This window comes from Vipera berus (genome assembly GCF_964194415.1).
Source record: "Vipera berus genome assembly, chromosome: Z".
NCBI lineage: Eukaryota > Metazoa > Chordata > Lepidosauria > Squamata > Viperidae > Vipera > Vipera berus.
Window position 1 is genome coordinate 75,248,080 of NC_138205.1, and position 25,004 is coordinate 75,273,083.

The 25,004-nt window shown below is 39.0% G+C and overlaps 1 protein-coding gene across 1 annotated transcript in view; it reads right to left on the reverse strand.

Moving 5' to 3' along the window:
* Nucleotides 1-25,004, reverse strand: part of ITGA9 (integrin subunit alpha 9) — a gene marked incomplete at its 3' end in the record, with an annotated part of 248,178 nt that overhangs the window by 15,922 nt on the left and 207,252 nt on the right. The window contains exons 25-27 of the mRNA XM_081345406.1: nucleotides 23,622-23,741; nucleotides 22,374-22,475; nucleotides 3,205-3,324 (exon numbers count right to left, since the gene is read on the reverse strand). Of these exons, the coding sequence (XP_081201532.1) occupies nucleotides 3,205-3,324; nucleotides 22,374-22,475; nucleotides 23,622-23,741 (342 nt within the window). The remainder of the gene's footprint in view (nucleotides 1-3,204; nucleotides 3,325-22,373; nucleotides 22,476-23,621; nucleotides 23,742-25,004) is intronic.

A 25,004-nucleotide genomic window follows, 5' to 3' on the forward strand; every position in this document is an offset into this window, starting at 1 on the left:
GTAAGAGCACTACTGTACTTTGTTCTGATCACTTAACTCGAAGAACATTCTCGTATTATCTCTATAAGGATTAAGTTGATTGCTTGAATCTTGTTTTTGAAAACTCTGTAGCATAGGAATATAAACTTAAAGTTTAAAATAAGCATCACTTTTCCAGATATAAGATAAAACAGCCCCATTTGTTTGTAAGGCTATAACCCTACATTTAATAAGTTGGAAGGAGTCCCAGTGACCAAATAAACTTTCCTTAGACAGGGGAGGACCTGATGACTATATTCAAGCAGAGAATGACTGGCCCATGTCACACATGTTGGTAGAGGCTGGATATTGATTTCCTGGGCATAAAGAATTGTGTTGTTGTTTTCCAACTATATTATACTTAGTTTAAGACATAAGACTACAGAGCTGTTGTGTTTTCTGTCTTGAAATGCTGAATAATTGCTACTGAAGATTCTTGGAAATTATGGCTATTAGGGAGCACTGGAGAATCAAAACAAAGAGGACAATCATTTGGAATAAGAAGTTCCAGGTTATATCCGCCTACCATGACGGTTTCCTGATATAGGAAACAATACCTAACTTTCTTCTCTAAAGTTGCAAGCCAGATAAAGAAATAGTTTGTTTTTTTTAATCCTTAAAAACAGGCTATACAAAAATCACTGGCAGAATAAATGCAGATCAATTCCCATTTCCCAAGAATGTAAAATAACATGAGGCTAGGGAGAGGGGGAAATATGATAAGTTAGAAAACATTTATAGTGAATCCTTACTCTCATGTTCATTTTTAAATTGGCTGATCTTCCACAAAGTTTAAAGAATTTTCTAAACATAAAAATGTGGGGTATTTATAGGAAGAGTGCTTTGATCATTTTCCTAAGCAAATCCTGTGTATTTAGGGCTGACGCTTTTCTAAGCAATGCATGTGAAATGCATGATTTGTTTAATTTGGGCAAAAAGACTTTCATGTATTCAAGCTGTATTATTAAGAAGAAAACTGAAATGCTACTGGACTCTAAACCGTACGATAATTAAATTACAGCCTCTTGTGATTTATTTGTACAAATTTATCTATTCAATGGAATAACAAGGCATATTTTTTAGACTTAAGGACAAAAAAATATCACTGCTATGAAATAGACCAGAACCATAAAATTTAGGTGGTATGTGCAGCCACCTTCTAATTCCTAGTTTCCTGAAGTGGCATCATTATTAGGAGTTTGCACCAAGCAAAAAACTTGGTTGAGATTCTGATCAGCAAAAGAATCTTAACCTCATCTGGAAATACTACCAGTCTATTTAAACATTCCAGCTGTGTTGTCAACAGCAGTATTGTTTTTCTCTGTCTGTCTATTTAGGTAAGGGACTACTTTACCCTCATCAAAGGCAGCAACTTACCTCCATAAATAAGCAAAATATAAAAAATTGTGTATGCCTACCTTCTGTTACCAGAGCTTACTGAATTATATTATTATGCAGTGCCATTCAGAAGGATCTGCAGAACTTGATGACTTTGTCAGAAATATGAAACAAGAGATGTTATAGCAATGCAAGCCCTGCTCCTGAGTTAAGCATATGTGATTATCATGAAGCTTGTACAAAAGTGGAATTATTACATCATAAGCATGTTATGTCATTTATCCTGCCCCACCCTGCTGATAACAGTACCTACCTGACTTTAACTGAGAAATTTGGAGATTGTTCTTCAGCTGGTTAGATCTACAGTACTGTTAGTTGAAAGAAGCAGACTTTTCTGTATGAGGAAATGCTTTGGAGCATATTTTTAAATGAAAGTAATGGCTGGGTTATGGCAAGAAAGATAAAAGTAGGTTGAATGCAGTGTGGATGGGTTAAAACTCAAGGAAACAGAATCAAAGATAAATTAATACAAAACTGAACGTCCAATACAAAAAGAGCATGTTGAAGGGGATTGGTTATACAGAAAGATTGAATTGAACTGAACTGCAGAACAACATAGAAGGAAGAGAGAAGGGGTGGTAAGGAAGACAAGAACACAGAAAGTAGTTGTCATGGTTCCGACAAATGAAACTCTTCAGAGAACTTCAAAGCATTGTTTACCTTAAAGAATCTTTATTCAAGTAGCCTAGCTTCAGCACATACATGGTCGAAGCCAAAATCTGAATTCTCCTCCCCTCAGCACATAGTATCAAATACAATTCCCTCCTCTAATTAGCAGTCATATATCACATTCTCCAATTAGTTTGAATTGCAGGTTTTCCTTCCTGTTCTCTAGCCCGCCATCTCTTATCATCTCTTATTTCAAAAGCCCCTGAGTTCATACACTTTTACAATATTGTTATGTCTAACTAACTCCCAGCACATTCCTCCTCCTCCCCCAGTATCATGTAATTCTAAGAATAAAGCATAGGAAAGAAAAAGGCTGCATCTCCATATGTTGTCAAAGCAAGAACATCCAATGTTAGCAGCGTTGACAGTAGTAGTGATTGAAGTTAAGATTCTGGGGGGAAAAGGTAACTTTAAAGAATAAAACATGATTCATGATTTGGGAATGGATACGGTGGAAGTAAGGATGGTTTCAGATATGAGGAGGCATATAAATGGTGTTGATTTTATTTATGAACTGCACAGTCATCTTGTCTCAAAATATATATGGGCCAATGACTATTTCTCGAGGGCAGAAGTACACAACAGTGTCCTTGACTTGGCCCCAGACCACCAAAAAATCATGCTGTGCTTGGTGTTTTCTGATCTGTGATGGCTTAAGCAGCACTTTCTGGTTCACTTCATTGAAGAGAAACAACTTCATTTTAACTAGCTTCTGTTCAGACTGTTAGGAACACCCTCTTCCCTCTAGTCAGTTCTCAATTATTTTTCACAACCATACAAGTTCACTGATGCAATAGTAAAGCAATGGCTCTGTCACGAGCTTAGATGTTACATGAACAGACACTTTCTACAATGCCAGCCATAAAAAATCAGTTTATGTGGAATCTGCCATAACATGTTCCTCTTTCAAGGTTCTGACATAATTTTAACAATCCTTCAATTTCCCAGCAAAGAAAATGAAAACACAACCTTTTGTTCTGAAGTTTAATGATCCTGGGGTATAAGACAGTTTATTCTTTGCAATTAATGGATGCTAAAGAGCCTAAAAGACCAAAAAGCACTTTAAGCCAAGGCCATGGCTAATCCTTTTGTCTATGTTGTGTCTGACAGACAGCTTACCTTCCATAGCACTACAGCCAATAACAGGAAGATGAGAATTCCCACCAGTAAACTGATAGCGATGATCCATCCGACCACATAACCACGAGGCTCCAGATTGTGCAAGGCCTCAAAGACCACCTACAAAGTAAATAGAGGGTGGGGAAAACCATACAGTTAGTCTTCAGTACTCCCCATGACATATATGCTTCATTAGATCCTCTGGCAATAATTCTAAAAGCAAGATAATAATGTCAAACTACAATTACAACATCTGGCTACTTTCAAAAGTATATTTAAAGTATGAAATCAAAAGTACAACTAAGATAGCATGCTTCATGCTTGATGATTCTATTCTGTTGTTTTCCACCCAGAAGTGAAGCTCCATTCAGTATCTGTCATCATCAGAATGCAACAATAAGATAGATTAATTTCAATGGGTCTATTTTAAATTTAGCAAAGTTTGGAACTACTTCCTAGCTTAATCAGGTTCTATCCTGCTCAGTCTGCAGACTATGTCTACAATATTTGTAGATATCAAATTCATCTTGCTTTGAAAACAAGAGAGGAAAGGAGATCAACCTGTCACTCAAGCTCAAATTCAATGGTGAAAAAGTAAGGTTTTACATTTAGGCAAGAAAAATCAAATGCACAGGCATAGTATAGTTGGTACCTTGTTCAATAGTAACAACTGTGAGAGGGATCTTGGAGTCTAGTGGACAATCGCTTAAATATGAGCCAGCAGTGTGCTGCAGCTGCCAAAAAAGCCAACACAGTGCTAGGGTGCCTTAACAGATGGACAGAATCAAGATCACGTGAAGTATTTAATACCACTTTACAAGGCCACACTTGGAATAGTGCATTCAGTTTTGGTCACGATATAAAAAAGATGTTGAGACTCTAGATAGAAAGAGTACAGAGAAGAGCAACAAAGATGATCAGGGGACTGAAGGCTAAAACATATAAGGAACGGTTGCTGGAATTGGGTATGTCTAGTTTAATGAAGAGAAGGGTGAGGGGTGACATGATAGCAGTCTTCCAATATCTATGGGGTTGCCACAAAGAAGAGGGAGTCAAGCTATTCTCCAGAGCACCTGAAAGCAGGACAAGAAGCAATGGATGGAAACTAGTCAAGGAGAGAAGCAACCTAGAACTAAGGAGAAACTTCCTGACAGTTAGAACAATTAATCAGTGGAACAACCTGCCTCCAGAAGTGGTGAATGCTCCAACACTGGAAGTTTTTAAGAAGAGACTGGACATTTGTCTGAAATGGTATAGGGTTTCCTGCCTGAGCAGGGGGTTGGACTAGATAACCTCCAAGGTCCCTTCCAACATGATGATGATGATGATGATGATGTCAGGAAAAACGGTCTAAGCCAAAATAATGGAATTTTTTTATAAATTAGAAACAAAGTTTTATCTATTTATTTATTTAATTATATAGCTACCCATCTCAGCAAACAAGCAACTCTCAGTGCCATAAAATAAAGCTATACAAACAATAAATACCTAAAACTATTACCATGATTAATTATAAAAAAATTAAACCACAAAAAGACTCTAAAAACAGCAAGAAAAAATAAACAGCAGATGAAGAGTTGTTAATGATAACAGCCACTTCAAAAGTTTTTTTGTCCCCTGAGGGTCCCAGGCTTGCTGGTGTAACCAAGACTTAAGAGATTTTTGGAAGCTCAGATGATATAAGACCAAGCTTATCTCAGGAGAGAGAGGATTTTATAGCATGGGGACCACAACAGAAAAAGACCACTGTCTAGGGCACACTAAATGTAATTTCCTAGTTGATAATACTCATATCATGCATACTCTAATAGATCCTGGAGATTCCAATAAAGAGCATCCCACAGCTACTTGGATTACTGGAATAGGTTAAATATCTTCCCTTCAAATCTAATGATGTATTAGCAATGCCAGAACAGTGGTATTTTTCCTGCTGTGCAATTAATAGCTAATTAGCTGGGTTATAGGGAAGAGGGGAGGCTCCGTAAGTCACAGACAGAGAGACACATGCACTGCACATATGTGACCTTTCAGATCTATGGAGAAAAACCAAACTGGAAAAAGATTTTGATCTACCATACTGCCCTTAGCAAGATGTCCAGTGAACATTGTGAAAACAGGAAGTAATTCATCTTTCAAGGTACTGGCAACAGTGTTGTGGAAAAAGAAATGTGCCTGCCAGATGCCATGCTTTTGTGCTGCCTGTATCTTCACTCATGTAACATTCAATCTTTTAATGCTTTAGTGTTTGATATTTTGAAAAGTATCATCACATTATGGCAATCCATACGAAGTGAGCTTAGTGCTACCATAGATTTGACAGATTTCCAAGGGTGATATAGAAGAAAAGTGACTATATGAACATAAGTAAAAATCATTATAGAAATGTGGAATCAATTATAAACTCATTTACAATATATATTCTGAACCTATGACCAAGCTGCTAAGAACAGAACCAGATTTGCTGTGGAATGCCAAGCAAACAGCACAAGATTGGATACCTTAAATAATGCAATTAGAATTCCAGCATTATATATTTTAAAAAAAATTACCACACTGATAAGATAAGATAACCTTTATTGTCATCTTTTTTAATGTGGGCACAATGGCACACATCGAAAATGAAATTTAGTTGTCCGCTTTCAAAGTGAAACACATACATGACACACACCTAACCATACTATATACAAGGTATGTATAGACCCACACTCCTACATTTCATAACAAATAAATATTAAATACTGTCCAACTTCAATATATAACGGAAGGAGGAAGCTTAAGAGTTCACAAGGTTAATGCTGTATGAAATGAAACTATGGCTGAATCTGGATGTTTTGCTACAGATACCACGAAGCCTCCTCCCAGAAGGTAACAAGGAAAACAGGTCGTGAAGAGGATGTGTAGTGTCCCAGACAATCTTATGGACCCTGCTCAAGCAACGCTTCTGTGCTATGTCCTGGATGGGAGGGAGGGAACTGCCAATGATCTTTTCGGCCATCCTCACCACTCTCTGCACCGCCTTCCTGTCTGAAGCAGCGATGCTTCCAAACCAGACTGTGATGCTGTATGACAGGAGGCTCTCGATTGTCCCCCTGTAAAAGTGGTCAGAACAGGGGAAGGAAGATGTGCTTTTCTCATGCAACGCAGAAAATGCAGGTGCTGCTGTGCCCACCTTTATTACAGATTTGGTGTTTACACTTTACCTCATAATAAATGTTCAATTCCAAGTAGCATATAGGGCTTTTCCCTCATCAGCCAGGAATTAATTAAGAAATAAATTCATAGCACAATTTGGTAATTAGAACATGCATTGATAGTGTAACAATCTTTCTTTCTTTCCACCCCGAACCAACCCAGCGATGCCCTCGCCGTGATGTCCCGTTGCCTGGAGGTGGTCCAGGTCTGGATGGGGAGAAACAGGCTTCATCTCAATCCTGCCAAGACTGAGTGGCTGTGCATATCGGCATCTCGGGTTAACCAGACTATTCCACCTCTAACGATGGGGGGTGAGGTGTTACCCCCGTTGATAGGGCTCGCAACTTGGGCGTCCTCCTGGATTCATGACTCAATTTTGAAGACCATATAAGAGCCGTGACCAGGGGGGCTTTTGCCCAGGTTCGCCTGGTGCGCCAGTTGCGACCCTATCTGGACCGAGATGCCCTACGCACAGTCACTGACACGCTCGTGACCTCCCGTTTAGACTACTGCAACACTCTCTACATGGGGCTGCCCTTGAGGACCACTCGGAGGCTTCAGCTGGTGCAGAATGCGGCCGCGCGAGTTGTGATGGGGGTTTCCCGATACTCCCATGTAACACCTACTCCGCGAGCTGCATTGGCTCCCGGTTGCCCTCCGGGTGAGATTCAAGGTGCTGGTGATGACCTATAAAGCCCTAAATGGCTTGGGTCCGGGATATCTGAGGGAACACCTGCTGTCGGCATCAAGCTCCCTTCGTCCAGTGTGCTCCCACAGGGAGGGTCTTCTCAGGGTGCCACCGGTAAGAGATTGCCGGCGGATGACACCCAGGGATAGGGCCTTTTCAGTGGGTGCGCCTACCCTTTGGAACCAGCTGCCAGTGGAGCTTAGGACTGCCCCCGACCTCCGTTCATTCCGCCGGGACCTGAAGACCTGGCTCTTTGAGCTCTCTGGCCCAGGCTGAGAATTTTAATTTTAATTTTAATTTTAACTGGGGTTTTATTTGTTCAGGGACGGATATAATTTTTTAAATTGTTTTTAACTATTGTATTTTTGTTTTCAATCACCCTGTAAACCGCCCTGAGTCCTTCGGGAAAGGGCGGTATATAAATGTAATAAAATAAATAAATAAATAAATAAGTGCATTAGAGTTTACGGGAACTGTAAACCCTGGATGACTGCAGAGATACGAACACTCCTGAGAGCCCGGGATTCTGCCTTTAAGGCGGGGGACAGGGACAGATACAGAGAGGGAAGGGCAAATCTCAGAAGAGGCATTAGGATGGCAAAACAACAATACAAACAAAAGATGGAGAACCATTTAGCGAACAACGATCTGAAGCAAGTATGGCAGGGACTGCAGCACTTAACCAACTATAAGGGCAGCACGAGGAGCATGGCAAACACTGATGCCTCGTTGGCTGAGGAGCTGAATATTTATTTATTTATTATTTATTTATTTATTTATTTTAATTCCATTTATATCCCGCCCTTCTCCGAAGACTCAGGGCGGCTTACAAACTTAGCAGTAGCCTTCATTCTATGTATATGCCTGCTTATTAGGGCTTTTTCACACACACCCCAAGCGGCATTATTACAAAGTCAGCTTAATTGCCCCCAACAATCTGGGTCCACTACGAGGTTAAAAGACCAGACCCCGTAGCCTTTGCTGGCTGGCCTTCTGACTCTCAGCCACTCACCATGTGTGAACACCAAGTGAGAGCTGTATTGAAGGCTGTGAATCCCAGCAAAGCCGCAGGCCCAGATGGGGTGCTGGGGATAGTGGTCAGGAATTGTGCTGATCAATTAGCAGGGGTCCTGACAAGGATTTTTAACATCTCCTTGCAAACGGCATGTGTACCATTGTGCTTGAAAGCAGCTACCATTGTCCCGGTCCCCAAGAAAACTGCAGTTGAGTGCCTGAATGACTATAGACCTATTGCATTAACGTCTGTAGTCATGAAATGCTTCGAAAGATTGGTTCTCCAAAATCTTAGGACATGCCTCCCACTGGACTTTGATAAACATCAATTTGCCTACAGGGGAAATAGGTCGACAGACAATGCCATAGCTACTGCTTTACACTCTGTAGCAAGTCATCTCAAGAAGCCTGGAAGTTACGTCAGGATGCTTTTTGTTGACTACAGCTCGGCTTTCAACACCATTTTGCCAAGCATTCTCATCGAGAAGCTGACTGACTTGAAATTCTCCCCCGCCATCTGCGATTGGATTCAAGACTTTCTTAGGGATCGGTTACAAACAGTGAGGGTCGGGTCTGCTTTGTCCACCCCCCTGAAGCTTTGCACCGGCACGCCACAGGGCTGTGTGCTTAGCCCCTACCTGTACTCTTTATACACTTATGATTGTGTATCATCTGACCCATCCACTGCGATAATCAAGTTCACAGATGATACAACTGTGGTGGGGATGAGACAGCATATAGGGTGGAGGTACAAAAACTATCCATATGGTGTAGTAACAACAACTTGCACCTAAACATCGGCAAGACGAAAGAGATGGTGTTAGACTTCCAGAGAAAGGAACCTGCCCCACTTTACATCGGGGAGAACTGTGTAGAGAGAGTTTCCTCCTTTAAATTTCTGGGAGTCTACCTCTGTGAAGATCTGACCTGGAAAGTTAACACAACTCAGGTGGCTAGAAAGGCCCAACAGAGGCTTCACTTTCTTAGGGTCTTGCGGAAGAACAGGGTAGAACAACAGCTAATGACCCTCTTTTACCGGTCTACTATAGAGAGCATCCTCTCGTATGGTATTGTGGTTTGGTATGCTGGTCTGACAGCCGCGGATAGGAAAGTATTACAGAGGGTAGTGAGCACAGCACAAGACATTGTGGGCTGTTCCCTGACACCACTGGATGAAATCGCCAGGGCTCGTTGCCTTGGAAGAGTGAGGAAGATTCTCAGGGATGACTCACACCCTGGACGGTATCTCTTTACTCTCCTACCATCCGGTAGGAGATATAGGAATATAGCCAGCCGTACCAACAGGCTGAAAAATAGCTTTTATCCGTGGGCTGTTAGGCTTTTAAATGGGACATAATCTTATGCAGAATTGACTTGGGAGGCCGGTGTGTGGTGTAGTTGGTTCACATAGTGTGGTGGGATGGAGGGTTTGTTGTCACTGTGTGTTGGGGGGAGAGAGCACGGGGGGAGGCTCAGCTAATCTCAATGTACACATGTTGTACTTTGACAATAAAGGTTTATTTAATTGCCTATGAAGGTGGAGAAGCAAAGGTTTTGTGCAGTTTTTCACAAAACTACCTAGCAAACAGATTTGTAGTGCATTCATAGTTAAAGTGATTTAAATAGCCTTATTTTGGAAAAGAGACTCATCTGTTTGCTATATACATGGAAACAAAATTCCAGCCACTATTCACTGAAGATTTTTACTATCTCCATTGCTATTTGATTGATCAGTCTTTACCAAGAAATAGAAGTTAATTCATTGAGTAGGATCAATACCAAATAAGTGCACCTAATTTCCATGAAAACTCAGCAAGTTTATTTAATAATGATTTCAGTAGGACCTAATTACCATTCATAATACAAATCTATTCAGTTAATTGCTTAATTTTTTTCTAAATTAAATGGATAAACATTAAAGCCTAAATCTGGTTAAAATATTTTTATTTAATATGTACTAAATCTAAATATCTTTAAATATTCAAGCATTTTATTTAAAGCATTTATTACTAGTTGTTACTAGATAAATAATTATTTAATTGATTATCTAGTAAGGTAAAGGTAAAGGTTCCCCCGCACATGCGTGCTAGTCGTTTCCGACTCTAGGGGCCGGTGTTCATCTCCGTTTCAAAGCCGAAGAGCCAGCGCTTGTCCGAGGACATCTCCGTGGTCATGTGGCCGGCATGACTAGACGCCAAAGGCGCACGGAACGCTGTTACCTTCCCACCGTAGTGGTCCCTATTTTTCTACTTGCATTTTTACGTGCTTTCGAACTGCTAGGTTGGCAGAAGCTGGGACGAGTAACAGGCGCTCACTCTGTTACGCGGCACTCAGGATTCGACCCGCCAAACTGCCGACCTTCCGATCGACAAGCTCAGCGTCCTAACCCACTGAGCCACCGCGTCCCTTTTATTGATTATCTAGTTAAACATAAATCATATAAATAAATATCCCAGGAGATGTTTATAATTTGTATGGGCATGGGATATCTTCTACACCATCTTGCAAGGCCTAATTATGGTCAGGGTGATGAGAAGCAATTGGCTAGTAATTTAAGAGATGGCTTATTACAAATGTCTGTGCCATCTGTGCAAAATCATTTTATTTCATTCTTCCTTGGACTGAGCAAATGCCTCTGGTTTGGCAGGCAGAAATCTCTATTGCCTTCTCTCATATTATCACTTAGTTATTTCCAGAATGCCATGAGGTGCTTTCCATGGTTGGGCTGGGGATGGGTACAGTATACCAGGGATGGAGGAGGAAGAAGCAGAAGCAGAAACTTTTTTTGCCTTAGAAAAAACAGCTGGAATAAATAGTCCTCTGGCAACTCACCAAACCTACAAATGTTGACTATTTGATGGTAATGAATGTTTTAGCTTGAGATAAGGCCAAATCATTTATGCAAATCAAATATTAGGTAAATTCAATTCAACACAAGTATTAAGCAGAAATCAAGGTTCTCTTGTAATCTGCTCCTTAAATTAGTTTGTGGCATTAACTCCATAGCTGAAGTGAAAGACCACATACTGAAAGACCCAAGAACTGAAAAATGAAAAATCAGGGCCATCCAAATAATCTTGCACAGAAAGATTGTGCTATTACATAGAAAAAAGTGAAACAAACTAGGGAGATCTACTACTATCAATGAGATTTAAATTAAGCATGCTTGATCTCACTACTATATTTCAAACTACAATCTCAAAATCCACAATCTGAGGCTAAAATATCTTGTTAATAGATTTATATTCAGGGAGTTAAAACTATCTTGATGAAGATTCAAAATACAAGGAAACAAACTAAAAGAAGTGGAAGAAAAATGGTTCAAAGTTGTTATGCATGAATAATTCATAACTTATAAGTTTATACCTTATGCTGTAGAATACATAATTCTTTATAGCATTCTGTGGGGGGTCCCCGGGAGTGAAGAAGGAAGAAAGAATAAAATTCTTGAGCCAAACCACAAGACTTCTCCCTTTTTTCAGAAGTATGAGCAAACATAAAGCATACCAAATCAGAGAAGTCAAGAGACATATGGAAATGGCATAAATTGTAAAACTAACATTTATATTGCAAAGAAGTGAAATTACAAAATGATTTTCAAAACAAAATATCTAACATGTTTGTTTTCAGCTAGTACTCCGCAGAAAGCAAATACAATCACCAGACTAGTGAATATATATTTCTTCATTACAATGAAAGATTAATGCAGTGACTCATACTGCATTATTCTGTATCATTTGGGGGCATTGCCCTATTCTTTACTTTAGCAGATGTTAAATCTATAAATGTAATGTTACCCTTCCTGATTACAAAAATGAAAAATAGCACTTTTTTGGACAATAAGCAGACAGCTTCAAGATCTGTTTGAGCAGACACACCAATTAAAATGGAGACCCATGTTGCTGTGCTAGCTGGAAGGCTGATTAGGGCCGGGAAATCCTAGTTCAAGTAAACTCTTAGCTGCAACACTCAGACTCATTAATGGGCCAGGCATTATTTCTATGTTCAGCATATTGCAAAGGGGGAAAAAGAGGGAGACAAAAAGTGGTCATTATCACTTTGAGTTCTTTGAGGAAAGACAGGATATGAATTTAATAAGTAAATATAGTGGGCAGATATTTAATTCTTTTTTAAATTTTTGTAACTTTGTATTTTTATTCTTGCCCTGTTCACCGCCCTGAGTCCTTCGGGAGAAGGGCGGTATATAAATATTATTAAATAAACAAATATTAAATAAATAAATAAATAAATAAAATAAAATGGTGATATAATACTTTTCTTAAGCAAGACCAAGATGTTATCCATCATTTTATCAGGTTAAGCTCTAACAATACATTCCTTTTCAGTTTTCATTTTGGAGTAAACACTGAGAACAAAGTTGTTATAGTTAAGGTCACTCTATGACCTGATGGGCTTTTGTTTCTACTTGCTTCAGTGTATGAGACAGGTAATGTCCATAAAGAGGAAAAAGCATGAGGCAAAGTTCATTAGAGAGCAGGAAGACTTCCTTTGATGCCATATACTCATTTATAAATCCCAAGCCTTAAGTTTAAATGTATTTTAATATAATCCCACATGGATGGATGCATTGCTTTACCCACTTTAGAATGCAACTGAGTGGCTGAAAAAGATTGAGGAACACAGTACACTCTTTTCCATGGTTATCCAATCCCTGAAAATCTTCTTGTGGGAATTCATGTCATTTACGGGCTTAAGGGACTCTATTGTAAGAGTAGACCCTGTACGTCTTTGCCTGTCAAGATAACTGTAAAAAACATATTTGGAACACCGTAATAGAGAATCTCCCCAAAGTAGTTTTCACATTTTGAGCACTTGACTTAAGCCACATTGATGCTTCTAAGGTCTCTGGTTTAGTTTGGTATCTTTGTTATATCTAAGTTAAGCTGTTGCCTATTAACTGTTTATAAGCAACCTGCCCAGCAGTAAACAGCAGCTTGCCTCAGCAGCTTTCCTTTCTTGGGAAGTTAGCATGCAGGGCTGGTAGGCTGATACAACAACATAATGTCTAGTGACCTGTCTTTTTGAATATGATCTACTGACAATCTCAAACACCAACTCTGTCAATTCCAGTGACCAGAAAAATGATCTCACTGCCACTTCTTTAATGACTACATTGGGATGGAAAATAGCCAAGTTACCATGTTCTCTAGGTACTGCAGAAATCACAATGACAACGAGGAAGAGGAGGATCTGTTCTTTCATTCAAATTCTAATGTTCAGAATTTTAACATTCCAGCTGTATTGTTAAATAGTATTTTCAGCATTTATATTGCTTCTAAAGAACTAAAATATAATTGTTCAACGCCAACAATAAGAGATAGCACAGAATGCTACATTTGAAACATTCAAAACAGGAGAGTTGCTTATGGTTGTGGAACTGTTGGAGACATTTCTTGAGAGTAGGGCTATGCTTCCATAATCTGAAATATACCTTTTCCTTTTTTTGCCATCATCGAATATATTGGGCATAATTAATACATTTCCCACAAACTGCAAAGATTTGAGAACATCTCTTTGCTCTTTACTGATGCAAACCAAATAGCATTTACTTACATAGCATTTCTGTCCAGACAAATGTATTGATTATTTAATTAGTTGAACAACCCTGGGCATTTATAATAGAATAGAATAGAATAGAATAGAATAGAATAGAATAGAATAGAATAGAATAGAATAGAATAGAATAGAATAGAATAGAATAGAATAGAATAGAATAGAATAGAATAGAATAGAATAGAATAGAATAGAATGGCATGGCATGGCATGGCATGGAATAATAACTTTATTGTCACTTTAAATGTACACTAATCGGCATAAATTAAAATGAAATTTCGCTGCATACAGCTCTCAAAGGGCCACCACTTCCAATATACACTACATAAATATGACATACATACACACACACATACATACATACATACATACATACATACATTACATACATTACATACATACATACATAAATAAGCAAGCAAGCATATACCCACATATATTATATGACACAGAGAAACAACAGTTAGTTTGGGTTTGTATACATGTGCATGGTGAGAAAAACGAATCTTGCGAGTTTACTAGATGGATGGCATAGGGAAAAAAGCTATAAACAGAATTGGGTAGTCCTGCTAGAAATACTTCCAAACCTCTTCTTGGAGGAGAGCAACAGAAACAGACCTTGAAGTGGGTGTGTGGGGTTTCTAACAATGCTTTGGGCTCTAAGCACAAGGCACTTATAAGCAGCATGCTGACTACCAGGGAGTGAGCTTTCTATGATCTTCTTGGCTGTCCTTATCATTCGCTGTATGGACTTTCTATCTGAGGCACTGCTGCCACCAAACCAGACAGTGATGCAATTTGTTAAAATGCTCTCAATCCTGCCTCTGTAAAAAGTGACCAAGATAGAAGGAGAGATGTGCTCTCCTCATGCAATGCAGGAAATGCAGATGCTGGTTTGCACACTTCACTAAGGATGATGTGTGGAGAGACCAATTCAGATTGTTAGTTATCAGCACCCCCAGATACTTAATACTGTTGACCACCTCTACAGCTGCATCCTTGATATTGAGTGGAGTATGACTATGCTGGCTCTTTCTAAAATCTACAATGATCTCCTTTGTTTTATCAACATTTAGAACCAGGTTACTTTTATTGCACCAGTCCACCAGAGCCTTCACCTCTTCCCTATATACGTCTTCATTGTCATCCCGGATAAGACCCACCACTGCTGTGTCATCTGCATACTTCACAATATGATTTGTAGCAGATTTGGCACAGCAGTCGTGGGTCATCAAGTTGAACAGTAGCGGACTCAGGACACAACCCTGTGGAGAACCTGTACTCAAGGCGATGGAATTGTAAACTTTCTTTCCAACTAGCACAAACTGGGGCCTATCAATAAGGAAATCAACTATCCAATTACATAAAGGAGTATTAAAATAGGCCCAGTTTATTCACCAGATGCTGAGGGGTGATTGTGTTGAATGCTCAACTAAAATCAACAAACAGCATTTGCACATGAGTATTCTTCCCCTCCAGGTGTGCCAAGCTAAGATGAAGCACATAGGAAAGTGCATCTTCTACAGAGCGGTTCTTCTGATAGGCAAACTGTAATGAGTCAAATGTAGGGGGAAGGCATGAAAACATGTAGGCCTTTACCAATCTCTCAAAACACCTTATCATAATGGAAGTGAATGCAACTGGACAGTAATCATTAAGGCATGTTGTTTTAGTTTTGGGGGGCACTGGTATAATGACTGCAGTCTTAAAACTTGATGGAACCACGGCCTGACGCAACAAGAGATTGAAGACGTCTGTGAGACATCTGGTCAGCTCATTTCTTAAGTACTCACCCAGGGATATTATCAGGACCTGCAGTTTTCCGACTGTTGACTTTCCACAGGATCTTCTGAACAGCAATTGTATCAAACCTGAGTACTTGCTCATCAGGAAGGGGAACAACCTTCCTTGCTGGAATGTTTGTGGCCTCAAACCATCCAAAAAAACATATTTAGCTTGTTTAGAGAGTCTGTGTCACCCTTACATGTCAGGGAAGCTGCCTTATGATCAGTAATTACCTGAATACCTTGCCACGTAAGTCTAGGGTCCATAGGATCTTGAAAGAAATTCTGCACTTTCTGACTATAGGCCTGCTTTGCAGATTTTATAAGGTAAAGGTACATGCATGCTAGTTGTATCCAACTCTAGGGGCCGGTGCTCATCTCCGTTTCAAAGCTGAAGAGCCAGCGCTTGTCTGAGGATGTCTCCGTGATCATGTGGCCGGCATGACTAGACGCCAAACCCACTGAGCCACCACGTCCCTTTGCAGATTTTATAGCACGCCTCAAATCATCTCTTCCTGTTCTAAGTGCTGCTGCATCACCTGATTTGAAATCTGTTTCTCACCTTCAACATTGCATGGACCTTCTGTGACATCCAAGGTTTCTCATTTGCTCACATGTTAATAGACTTAAGAATGTGTGATAAAATTCTGATCATTCTGAAGAACAAACGTATCTAATGACATTTAAGGCTGGCAAATCTTTGGAAACCATTCTAATTCCTTGTTTCATCCACCATAATTGAAACTGTGGCTAGGATTCAATCAAAATAGTGGCCAAATTATTTTAATCTGTGATTCCAGCCACTCTGGTTTGGAATAATGTACTACTGAAAGCACATCCAAATAATGCATTTAGGAGTTATGTGCCAGCCAATAGTAGGAAGCAATGAAGTTGTGTTATACAATTCTAATGAAAATGTTTGATACATAATACGATGATGCCAGTTATGCACACAGAGGTTTTCCCACATAATCCTTCTAACATTGCACAACAATCAAAGAATGCCAGCTTCTTTTAACCTCATTAACATTTAAAAAGCACTTCCTGAATGTGCCAAACTTTGCAAATGACCAATGCTGACAGGAGAGTAAGGAGAAATGCCACAGTTAGGACTTAGCATTATACAATACTGCCTACGGTACATGCATAATAAAATTCCAGTTGTCTTCCGTCCATTTTTAAGCAATAAAAATAAAGTGTAGCTATCAATTAGCCATTGTTCCTTTAAGGAGTTCAACATATTTTTTGTCCCCATAAACAAAAATAGAAATGCCTTGAGTCAACCATAATAATTAACAAGTAATTATAGTTATTAAATTTTTAAATTTAATGATTTAAATTATTAAATAATTAATAAGAATTTAAAGCTGTTTAGCAATTCTCAGTTTCTAACTAATCACTTTGAGGATTTGGAAGCCCCTATTTAAGGACTAACCAAGGGCAGTTCTGCTTAACTTTCAAGATTAGTCAAGAGCAGCTACATGCTGACACTTGCTAAGTCTACCAAGAGAAAAAGGCAAGACAAAAAAGCAGCAGGCAGGCAAAAGATTAATCCATGCTCTATCACTGTGCTATATTTCTGTCCAAAGCAGCCTATTTCTAAAATAGCACTCCCCTTTTCTCCTATTTTTCTTTAAAAGCTGCTGTGATTACGTTGTATTGTTAGCATTGCTTTTAGTTTTTGAGCTTCATGTTTCAAATGTCATTCTAACTTTAAACTGCACTGAAATCAAGCAATATTTCAAGAATTTAAACATTTAAAGGCAAACTAATCATCTAAAAGCTTCTGAAACAGAAATAGAAAATAATTTGCATTTTTTAAAAAAGCGATTGAGCATGCATAGGTACCACTAGCCAAACAACATTCTGTGTCTGTCTTCTTTCTCTCTCTCTTTCACACACAAACACACACGCACAATCAATGTAATCCTGGAAATGCTTGGCTACACAATCAAGAAAAGCAGCATTAAATAACCCCCTTCTCCTGAAAATGAGCTTAAACGCTAAAATCAAGGCAACTCAAAATAGTTGATTGGTGGGATTACACAAGTGTGTGAAGATTAAGGATAAGACTTGGCAGTCCACCAAAACACAATGTCTAGACGCACCAAGCTGGATCAACTACAGGAAAGTCAATGACTCAATGCTACATAAAGGGATGTGTGGGTGCCTGGTGCTTTACGAAGTCAGTAGGTCACTAAGGACCTTCCTCAAAAATTCAATGGGACTATGGAAGACAACACTGGAAGTCAATTAAAGATAGCTCATAAAAGTAGCCATGGAGTGCAGCATACCAAAGTGATGGGTTATTCTTGCTGCTATTCTGCTAGTTGTCTATTCTGGTTTTGTGTTGTGGTGAGACGGACGCAGGAAGGCAGGGCTTTGCCTTCCACAACCAATTTCACCCTGTTGGGGGCCCTAAAAAGGACCTAAGTTGCCTCAAAGAGGCGATGAAGAAGGAGGGGTGTCTCACTGATCACAGAGATATGGCGGTCTTTCCGTTCGATCTGAGGAAAGCCATCAAAACAAGAAAGACTGGCTGTACCAGTTAACACATCATAAACACCATATTTGGAACTGGGTGAGAATATTGATCCTTTCTTTACTATTTTACAACTGGACTTCCTGTGAAAGGTTTCCAAGAAGGTAAGACTCTCCAAATGTGAGCAGAAGCAGCATTTTAATTTTTATGGGGAGCAGAAATATACAATATTGAAGTGGAAATAACAAAGCTACAGTTTTGAAATTAGAGAACTGAGATAATTGTTAAAATTTTCTTTTTGAAAAGAAAAAAGAAAAAAAACATTGAGGTGAAACATAAGAAATCAATCCTTTGTTTTAAATGCATTTTAAAACATGCATTTTGAATGACATCTAGTGGTGGATCTGAGTATAACACTATAACTAGCTGCCTGCCTGCTTGGTGATTCCTAGCCTAAAGGAGAACAGCTGGCAATAAAGGAAAATATTTTGGCATACTTATCAACCTGATCTTGCTGGATTATAAACACCCACTGAGCCTGGACTTTTAATCTCAAGAACTAGTGGAAGAGAAAGAAAAACCTGACCTTCGATTACATCTGTCTGGGAGAGATTTTTGAGCTGTTTTCAGGGAGGTTGAACACTTTGAACATTGTAGATTATAATCTTGTCTGACTGACCATTTTTGGATGCCTGAGACAAAGGATCACTATAAAATATTGCTTTTGGGAATGGATATGTATTCTAAAATCTATTAGATTATAAAGGCTGCATATAGAGACCAGAAAGCTACATGAAACTTTGTTTTACTCTTATTGGAACTGGTTATATTAGAGGATCTCCAGGAATGATGGCTCAAGAAAAAAAAAATACCTTCTGAAAGGAAATATACTTTACACTAAACTAATTCACCAAACAATTGTTGCATGCAAAGAAACCATAAAAGGAAACCACAAGACTAAAAATAATTTAGATAATATAAATGAGCAAATCTCCAAATTAAATCTACAACTAGAAAGTTCCCAGATAACGACTACAAAGTATGAACAAATAAACCAGAGATCAGAAGATGAAGCAGAGGAAATGGACCTAGAAACGGAAGAGATGAAAAAAGGGAAATATAAACTACCATACACAAATGAAATATTGGAAGACCTACCCACAACAATGAAAATGCAAAAGTCCCTTTACCCTTTAAGCTTGCAAGATGCACCTGATGACAAGGAAGACAATTTTGGGGAATGGAACATAGAACTGTCAGTGGAAATGTTACAATTTGGGAGACAAAAGATGAGGGGAGAAATTGAGGGAGAAGGAAGATGGGAACTGCTTAAGGAACATAAATGGATGGAATTTCCCCTCAAAAATACCCTACCTAAATTGTCTTCCTCATGGCAAGTAACTTTCATAAAAATAGAAAGAAAATTACTGGATGATTTAATTGCCTTGGCCTGGAAACCTATTTGGCAAAGAAAGCGAGTTAGATTTTTTAAAAATAGAAGATTTGACCTATTAAAGGGGCATCTTATGTTTAAGTACTTGTTTGAATATGGTAAAAAGAATGGATGACCCTTAGATATATTTAGATTTTTATAATGAAAGATATGATTTAGAATTAAAATAGCATTTTTCTTCTTTTGATATGGGAAATATGAAAATAAGTGGATTGATATGAATAAAACTTTTAGCTATATAAATGTAATTAACATTGAGAAAATCATAACTGACAAAGATACTTTAAATACTGATGGGAAATGAAACCTTAACAAGAGCATGAAAAACAGGATATTGATTAATGAATTGATATTATTGTTATTTGTATAACATTAGTAAAATACCGTATTTTCTGGCGTATAAGATGACTTTTTAACCCATGAAAATCTTCTCAAAAGTTGGGGGGTCGTCTTATACGCCCAGTCGTCTTATATGCCGGAAAATAGTACATAAATCAATCGAGCGCCCCCGTTCTTCAAGCCTCCTTAGTCCAGTCCAGTCCCCCCTCCAACGTGACTCTCCCTTCCCACCCCCAAGAGCCTCTAAGCCCCTTCCCCTCCCCCTTGCAAACGCCAGACCCCAGGAGCTCTTGCGTTTGTTCCAAAGGGTGGGTGGAAGGAAAAGCCCCTTTCGGCTCCGGCTTGGCTGCAAGTCGACGAGCCCAGGAAGGCACGCCCTCCCCTCTCACTGTGGAGGAAGCAGGGCAGGCTGACGTCAGGCAGGAGCCGGCAGGGCAGTCCTGCGCACGCGCGTGCTCCCCGGCTGCTAAGGAGTACTCGGGGAGCCGTCACAGGCGCCTCACGCCCTTCCCTCTCGAGGCGGCACCGGCGGAGCTGTCCGGCATCGGGCAGGAGCCGGCAGGGCAGTCCTGCACACGTGCATGCTCCCCGACTGCTAAGGATTGCTCGGGGAGCCGTGGCAGGCACCTCACGCCCTTCCCTCTCGAGGCGGCACCGGCGGAGCCGTCTGGCATCAGGTGGGAGCCGGCAGGGCAGTCCTACGCATGCACGCGCTCCCCGGCTGCTAAGGAGTCTTCAGGGAGCTGTGGCAGGCGCCTCACGCCCTTCCCTCTCGAGGCGGCACTGGCGGAGCCATCCGGCGTCGGGCGGGAACCGGCAGGGCTTTGCACCATCTGCATCAGACGGGTCTGAATCGGGCTTGTGTCGGACACTTGGCAACTGGCATGTAAGTATTTTCTGGCATATAAGACGAAAAATCTTGAAAATCCTCTCAAAAGTCGGGGGTCGTCTTATACGCCCAGTCGTCTTATACGCCGGAAAATACGGTATAACAAAGATCTAACTCTGTATACATCAACAGTACCAAGAATTGTAATTGTGTAATGAGGGGAAAATGGAAAAAATATGGGGAAGAAAGGAGGATCAGGGGGAAAATACTGGATTGTGCAGTACTGAATAGACTTATACTGAAGAAGTTAATGTTAAATATCTGAACCCAGACAACATGCTGTTTACTAAGCTCTAAAGATTGTAATTCTTAAAAATTAATAAAACTTTTTTAAAAAATAAAATAAAATTGCACACTGATTCAGGGTGGAATATCCTGCCTTAAAACCTGCTTGTTTATGGGCTAAAATATCATCTGAATAGAACAAATCTGAAAGCTCATGGTATAAAAATTCAGCACAGAATAATAAGCTAATTGGGCAATAAATAGCTGAGTTTTGCTTATTGCTTTTATTGTATAATAGGGTTAATAGAATTGAAGCCGCTCTTTGGAAGCAATAGAGAGTTATTAATGGTGATAAATATGGAGGGCCAACAGATAATCAGGATGTATTTTCAGTAATTCTGGCAAGTTCATACCTTTACCTGCAGTCTGCTGCTTTTCAATTGAGATCTTGATTTCTAATTCTGAGACAGGGAGCCAATTAGGGTGGGAATCAAATAAAGAGGTGGTGGGGGGAGAGAATCACTGCCAAAAGGAACACTGGATAAGCTGCCAAAGTATTTTTTTTCTAGGTGTCCATGCTGCTAGATGCTTCTTTAGCTATTACACTGGTTCATGTCCAGGCCAGGTCTTGACTCTAAAAAGATTATACCTTTGGCACTGGTGCTAGATTTATCTGAAGAGTGAGAAAAATATGGTAGAAGAGATTATCATCCTTCTCATTGCTACTTGCTGGAGCACTGTCCATTTCACTAATGAGTAATTTTACTTTTTATCCTCAAAAGCTTTTCATATTTCTTGTTCAATAAAAGAAAAAAAGCATTTAAAAGAAAATCATTATAGAACTAAGTTTTCTATAAACTCAAATTACCATAGCCTGAATACCATTCTTATTAAACCAAGATCTGGAATGAGGGATAACAGGGTAAATTACATTATAAGCAACCCTGAATAAACCCATATTTTTTTTTTACCAAATTTGTTTGAAATGGTTATCCAGAAATGATTCGAGTAATTGAGCCATTTCTGCAGCTAACAGTTTACTAAGTTAATTAAACTATTAACACTGTAATCCTAACGTGCTTACCAAGGAGCAAACCACACTGACTATAGTTGGTTTTACTTCCAAAGAAATCTTCACTGAATTACACTGTTGGCATTAATGAACTTTCATATGAATTGATCTTCCAGTAAAAGATAAATCTGTATTTCCCAAAATATGCCTTAGATTAAAGCAGGTTTCAGCCTCACCTTGAGAAATTGTACATATTACTCAACAAAACCTACAATTAGAAGCTGAACTAGCCTGCAAGCATCCCAATGACAATCATTTGCTTGTAGACTTATCACAGCAAGTAAAAACACAAGAGAATTTTGTTACAGCGATAGTAATACTAATACATTGAAAGAAAGGCACACTCCTTCCGTTTCTTTGGACTGACCACAAATTCCTTACTAAATGCTGGATCATTTAATGCATTCCATTAATGCAATAAACTAAGCCAAACAATTCTTCAGATTCTTCCACTTACTGTTGCATGTTCAGAATTCGCATTAGGTACTTCGATTGCCCGGTTGCTTGTGTCTACTCTCACCTTTGCTCGTGTTACAAACTGAATCACTGATGAGGTATCCTACAGATTGAAAAATAAGAAGAACTGAGGAACATTTTCAAACATACAGTTCTGAAAGACTCTTAATCATGGGCATTTTAAAATAGACCAAAGTTTGTTGTGAAAGTTAAAGGCAGTATTCTCACATTTAGAAGAATGTAAGATACTGCCAAATATCATCAGCAGAGAACATCTTAACCTGAATTATGGCTGCACTATAATTAGAAACAGATATTTGTATGTAATTACTAAAGTGTTTATATAGGTCATTGAATTAAATATTTTTATGATTAAAATAAATCCTAACATTGTACAGAATAACAAGTCTAAATATATATATTTTTCCACTATAATCCTTCTTGAAAAGAGCTTTAATACAAATGGTCCGGCAATTACCTTTTAAAGTAATTCTTAATGTATTGTAAAATTACACTTCTGGTGGAGTAAAGTCAAAATCATACATCACTTTTTAAGGAAAACATTGACAATTTAGAAATGGAACTATAATTTCCTCCTTCTCTTATGTACATCAGGGCAACAAAATTATGTTACTGTGTGACTTCAAACTGTACATTGACACACCTCATATAATTAAGCAGCTCAATTAATTTAATGAAAATAGCTGGTGTTAGGCAACAATACATTCCTAACACTTTGACTAATCACATCTGAGCATTCCAGTGCAACACACACTGAGCATTCAAGCAAGGCATCAGAAAGAACCACAAATCAAGCTTAGCATAGCAGGCGAAGTCCTTATTCTATGCAATGTTGACAGTGGTAAAATATCAGGAAAAAAATCTGAACATTATACTCAATTCTATCAGCATTTAAAGGTGTTATGAATCAGTTTGGGCCTATCACTTACATTTTATATATTATATATTACTTACATTTCAGTCTATCACTTACATTGATACAGTTATACTGCAATCCAAAATCTAACTTTGGGGATTGTCTTGCTCACTTGTTTTAAAACTAAAGAGCAGCTTGAAAGATGGAAAACATAATGGTTTATATCTTTCTGTTTCATTTTTTTCTGCCCCTGAGATTGCTCAAACAAAAAACTTCTGAGAGGATAAAGTTCAATAATCCAAGTTTAAATCCAACTCCAAGGTGAATTATGTATAGAAAATTTAATATTATAGTGTAGGAAACGATGCTCACCTTCTTTAATATCTCTGTATTCAAAAGCATTTGCACATCTATGCTACGGGATTCAGCTTTTGCTAGTGAACTTAAGTTACACTGTATAATTAAACAGGACCTGCCTGGTCTTTCACAATCCTAAAAGATAAGTAAATAAAAGCTAATTAACAAAGGAGAAAAAGAATACATAATCAATAATCCTTCTTCAGCTATCTGTCTTCAGCAAATCTATCAAGATTGTTTACATTCTCATTGTTCCTGCCTTTGCTTTATTCCATCATGTTTGTCTATCATTTCTAACTTTGCTTATAAACTGAGTACAAATTTGCACTGTTTTGTGTGCTCTTCTCCTAATGTACATGTTATTGTATGTACTTTGTAGAGAATGTCACTGGATGAATTTTCATACTACATGTTTCTTATTATTATTCCTTAATACGATGCAGATTTTCCTGCATATCCTGAATTCAAATATCTTTACTACAGTCTATGACCAGCCTTTATCATAGGAAAAGAGAAATAGTTTGGCACAACAATTCATTATCAGAGGAAAAAAGAAAGCAATAAACAATGTATCTAATTAAAAAGGCTTCAGGATACAGGACTTTATTTCTGGATAGGGCTGCACTGCCCCAGACCAACACTACAGGGAGTGCAGAATTATTAGGCAAATGAGTATTTTGACCACATCATCCTCTTTATGCATGTTGTCTTACTCCAAGCTGTATAGGCTCGAAAGCCTACTACCAATTAAGCATATTAGGTGATGTGCATCTCTGTAATGAGAAGGGGTGTGGTCTAATGACATCAACACCCTGTATCAGGTGTGCATAATTATTAGGCAACTTCCTTTCCTTTGGCAAAATGGGTCAAAAGAAGGACTTGACAGGCTCAGAAAAGTCAAAAATAGTGAGATATCTTGCAGAGGGATGCAGCACTCTTAAAATTGCAAAGCTTCTGAAGCGTGATCATCGAACAATCAAGCGTTTCATTCAAAATAGTCAACAGGGTCGCAAGAAGCGTGTGGAGAAACCAAGGCGCAAAATAACTGCCCATGAACTGAGAAAAGTCAAGCGTGCAGCTGCCAAGATGCCACTTGCCACCAGTTTGGCCATATTTCAGAGCTGCAACATCACTGGAGTGCCCAAAAGCACAAGGTGTGCAATACTCAGAGACATGGCCAAGGTAAGAAAGGCTGAAAGACGACCACCACTGAACAAGACACACAAGCTGAAACGTCAAGACTGGGCCAGGAAATATCTCAAGACTGATTTTTCTAAGGTTTTATGGACTGATGAAATGAGAGTGAGTCTTGATGGGCCAGATGGATGGGCCCGTGGCTGGATTGGTAAAGGGCAGAGAGCTCCAGTCCGACTCAGACGCCAGCAAGGTGGAGGTGGA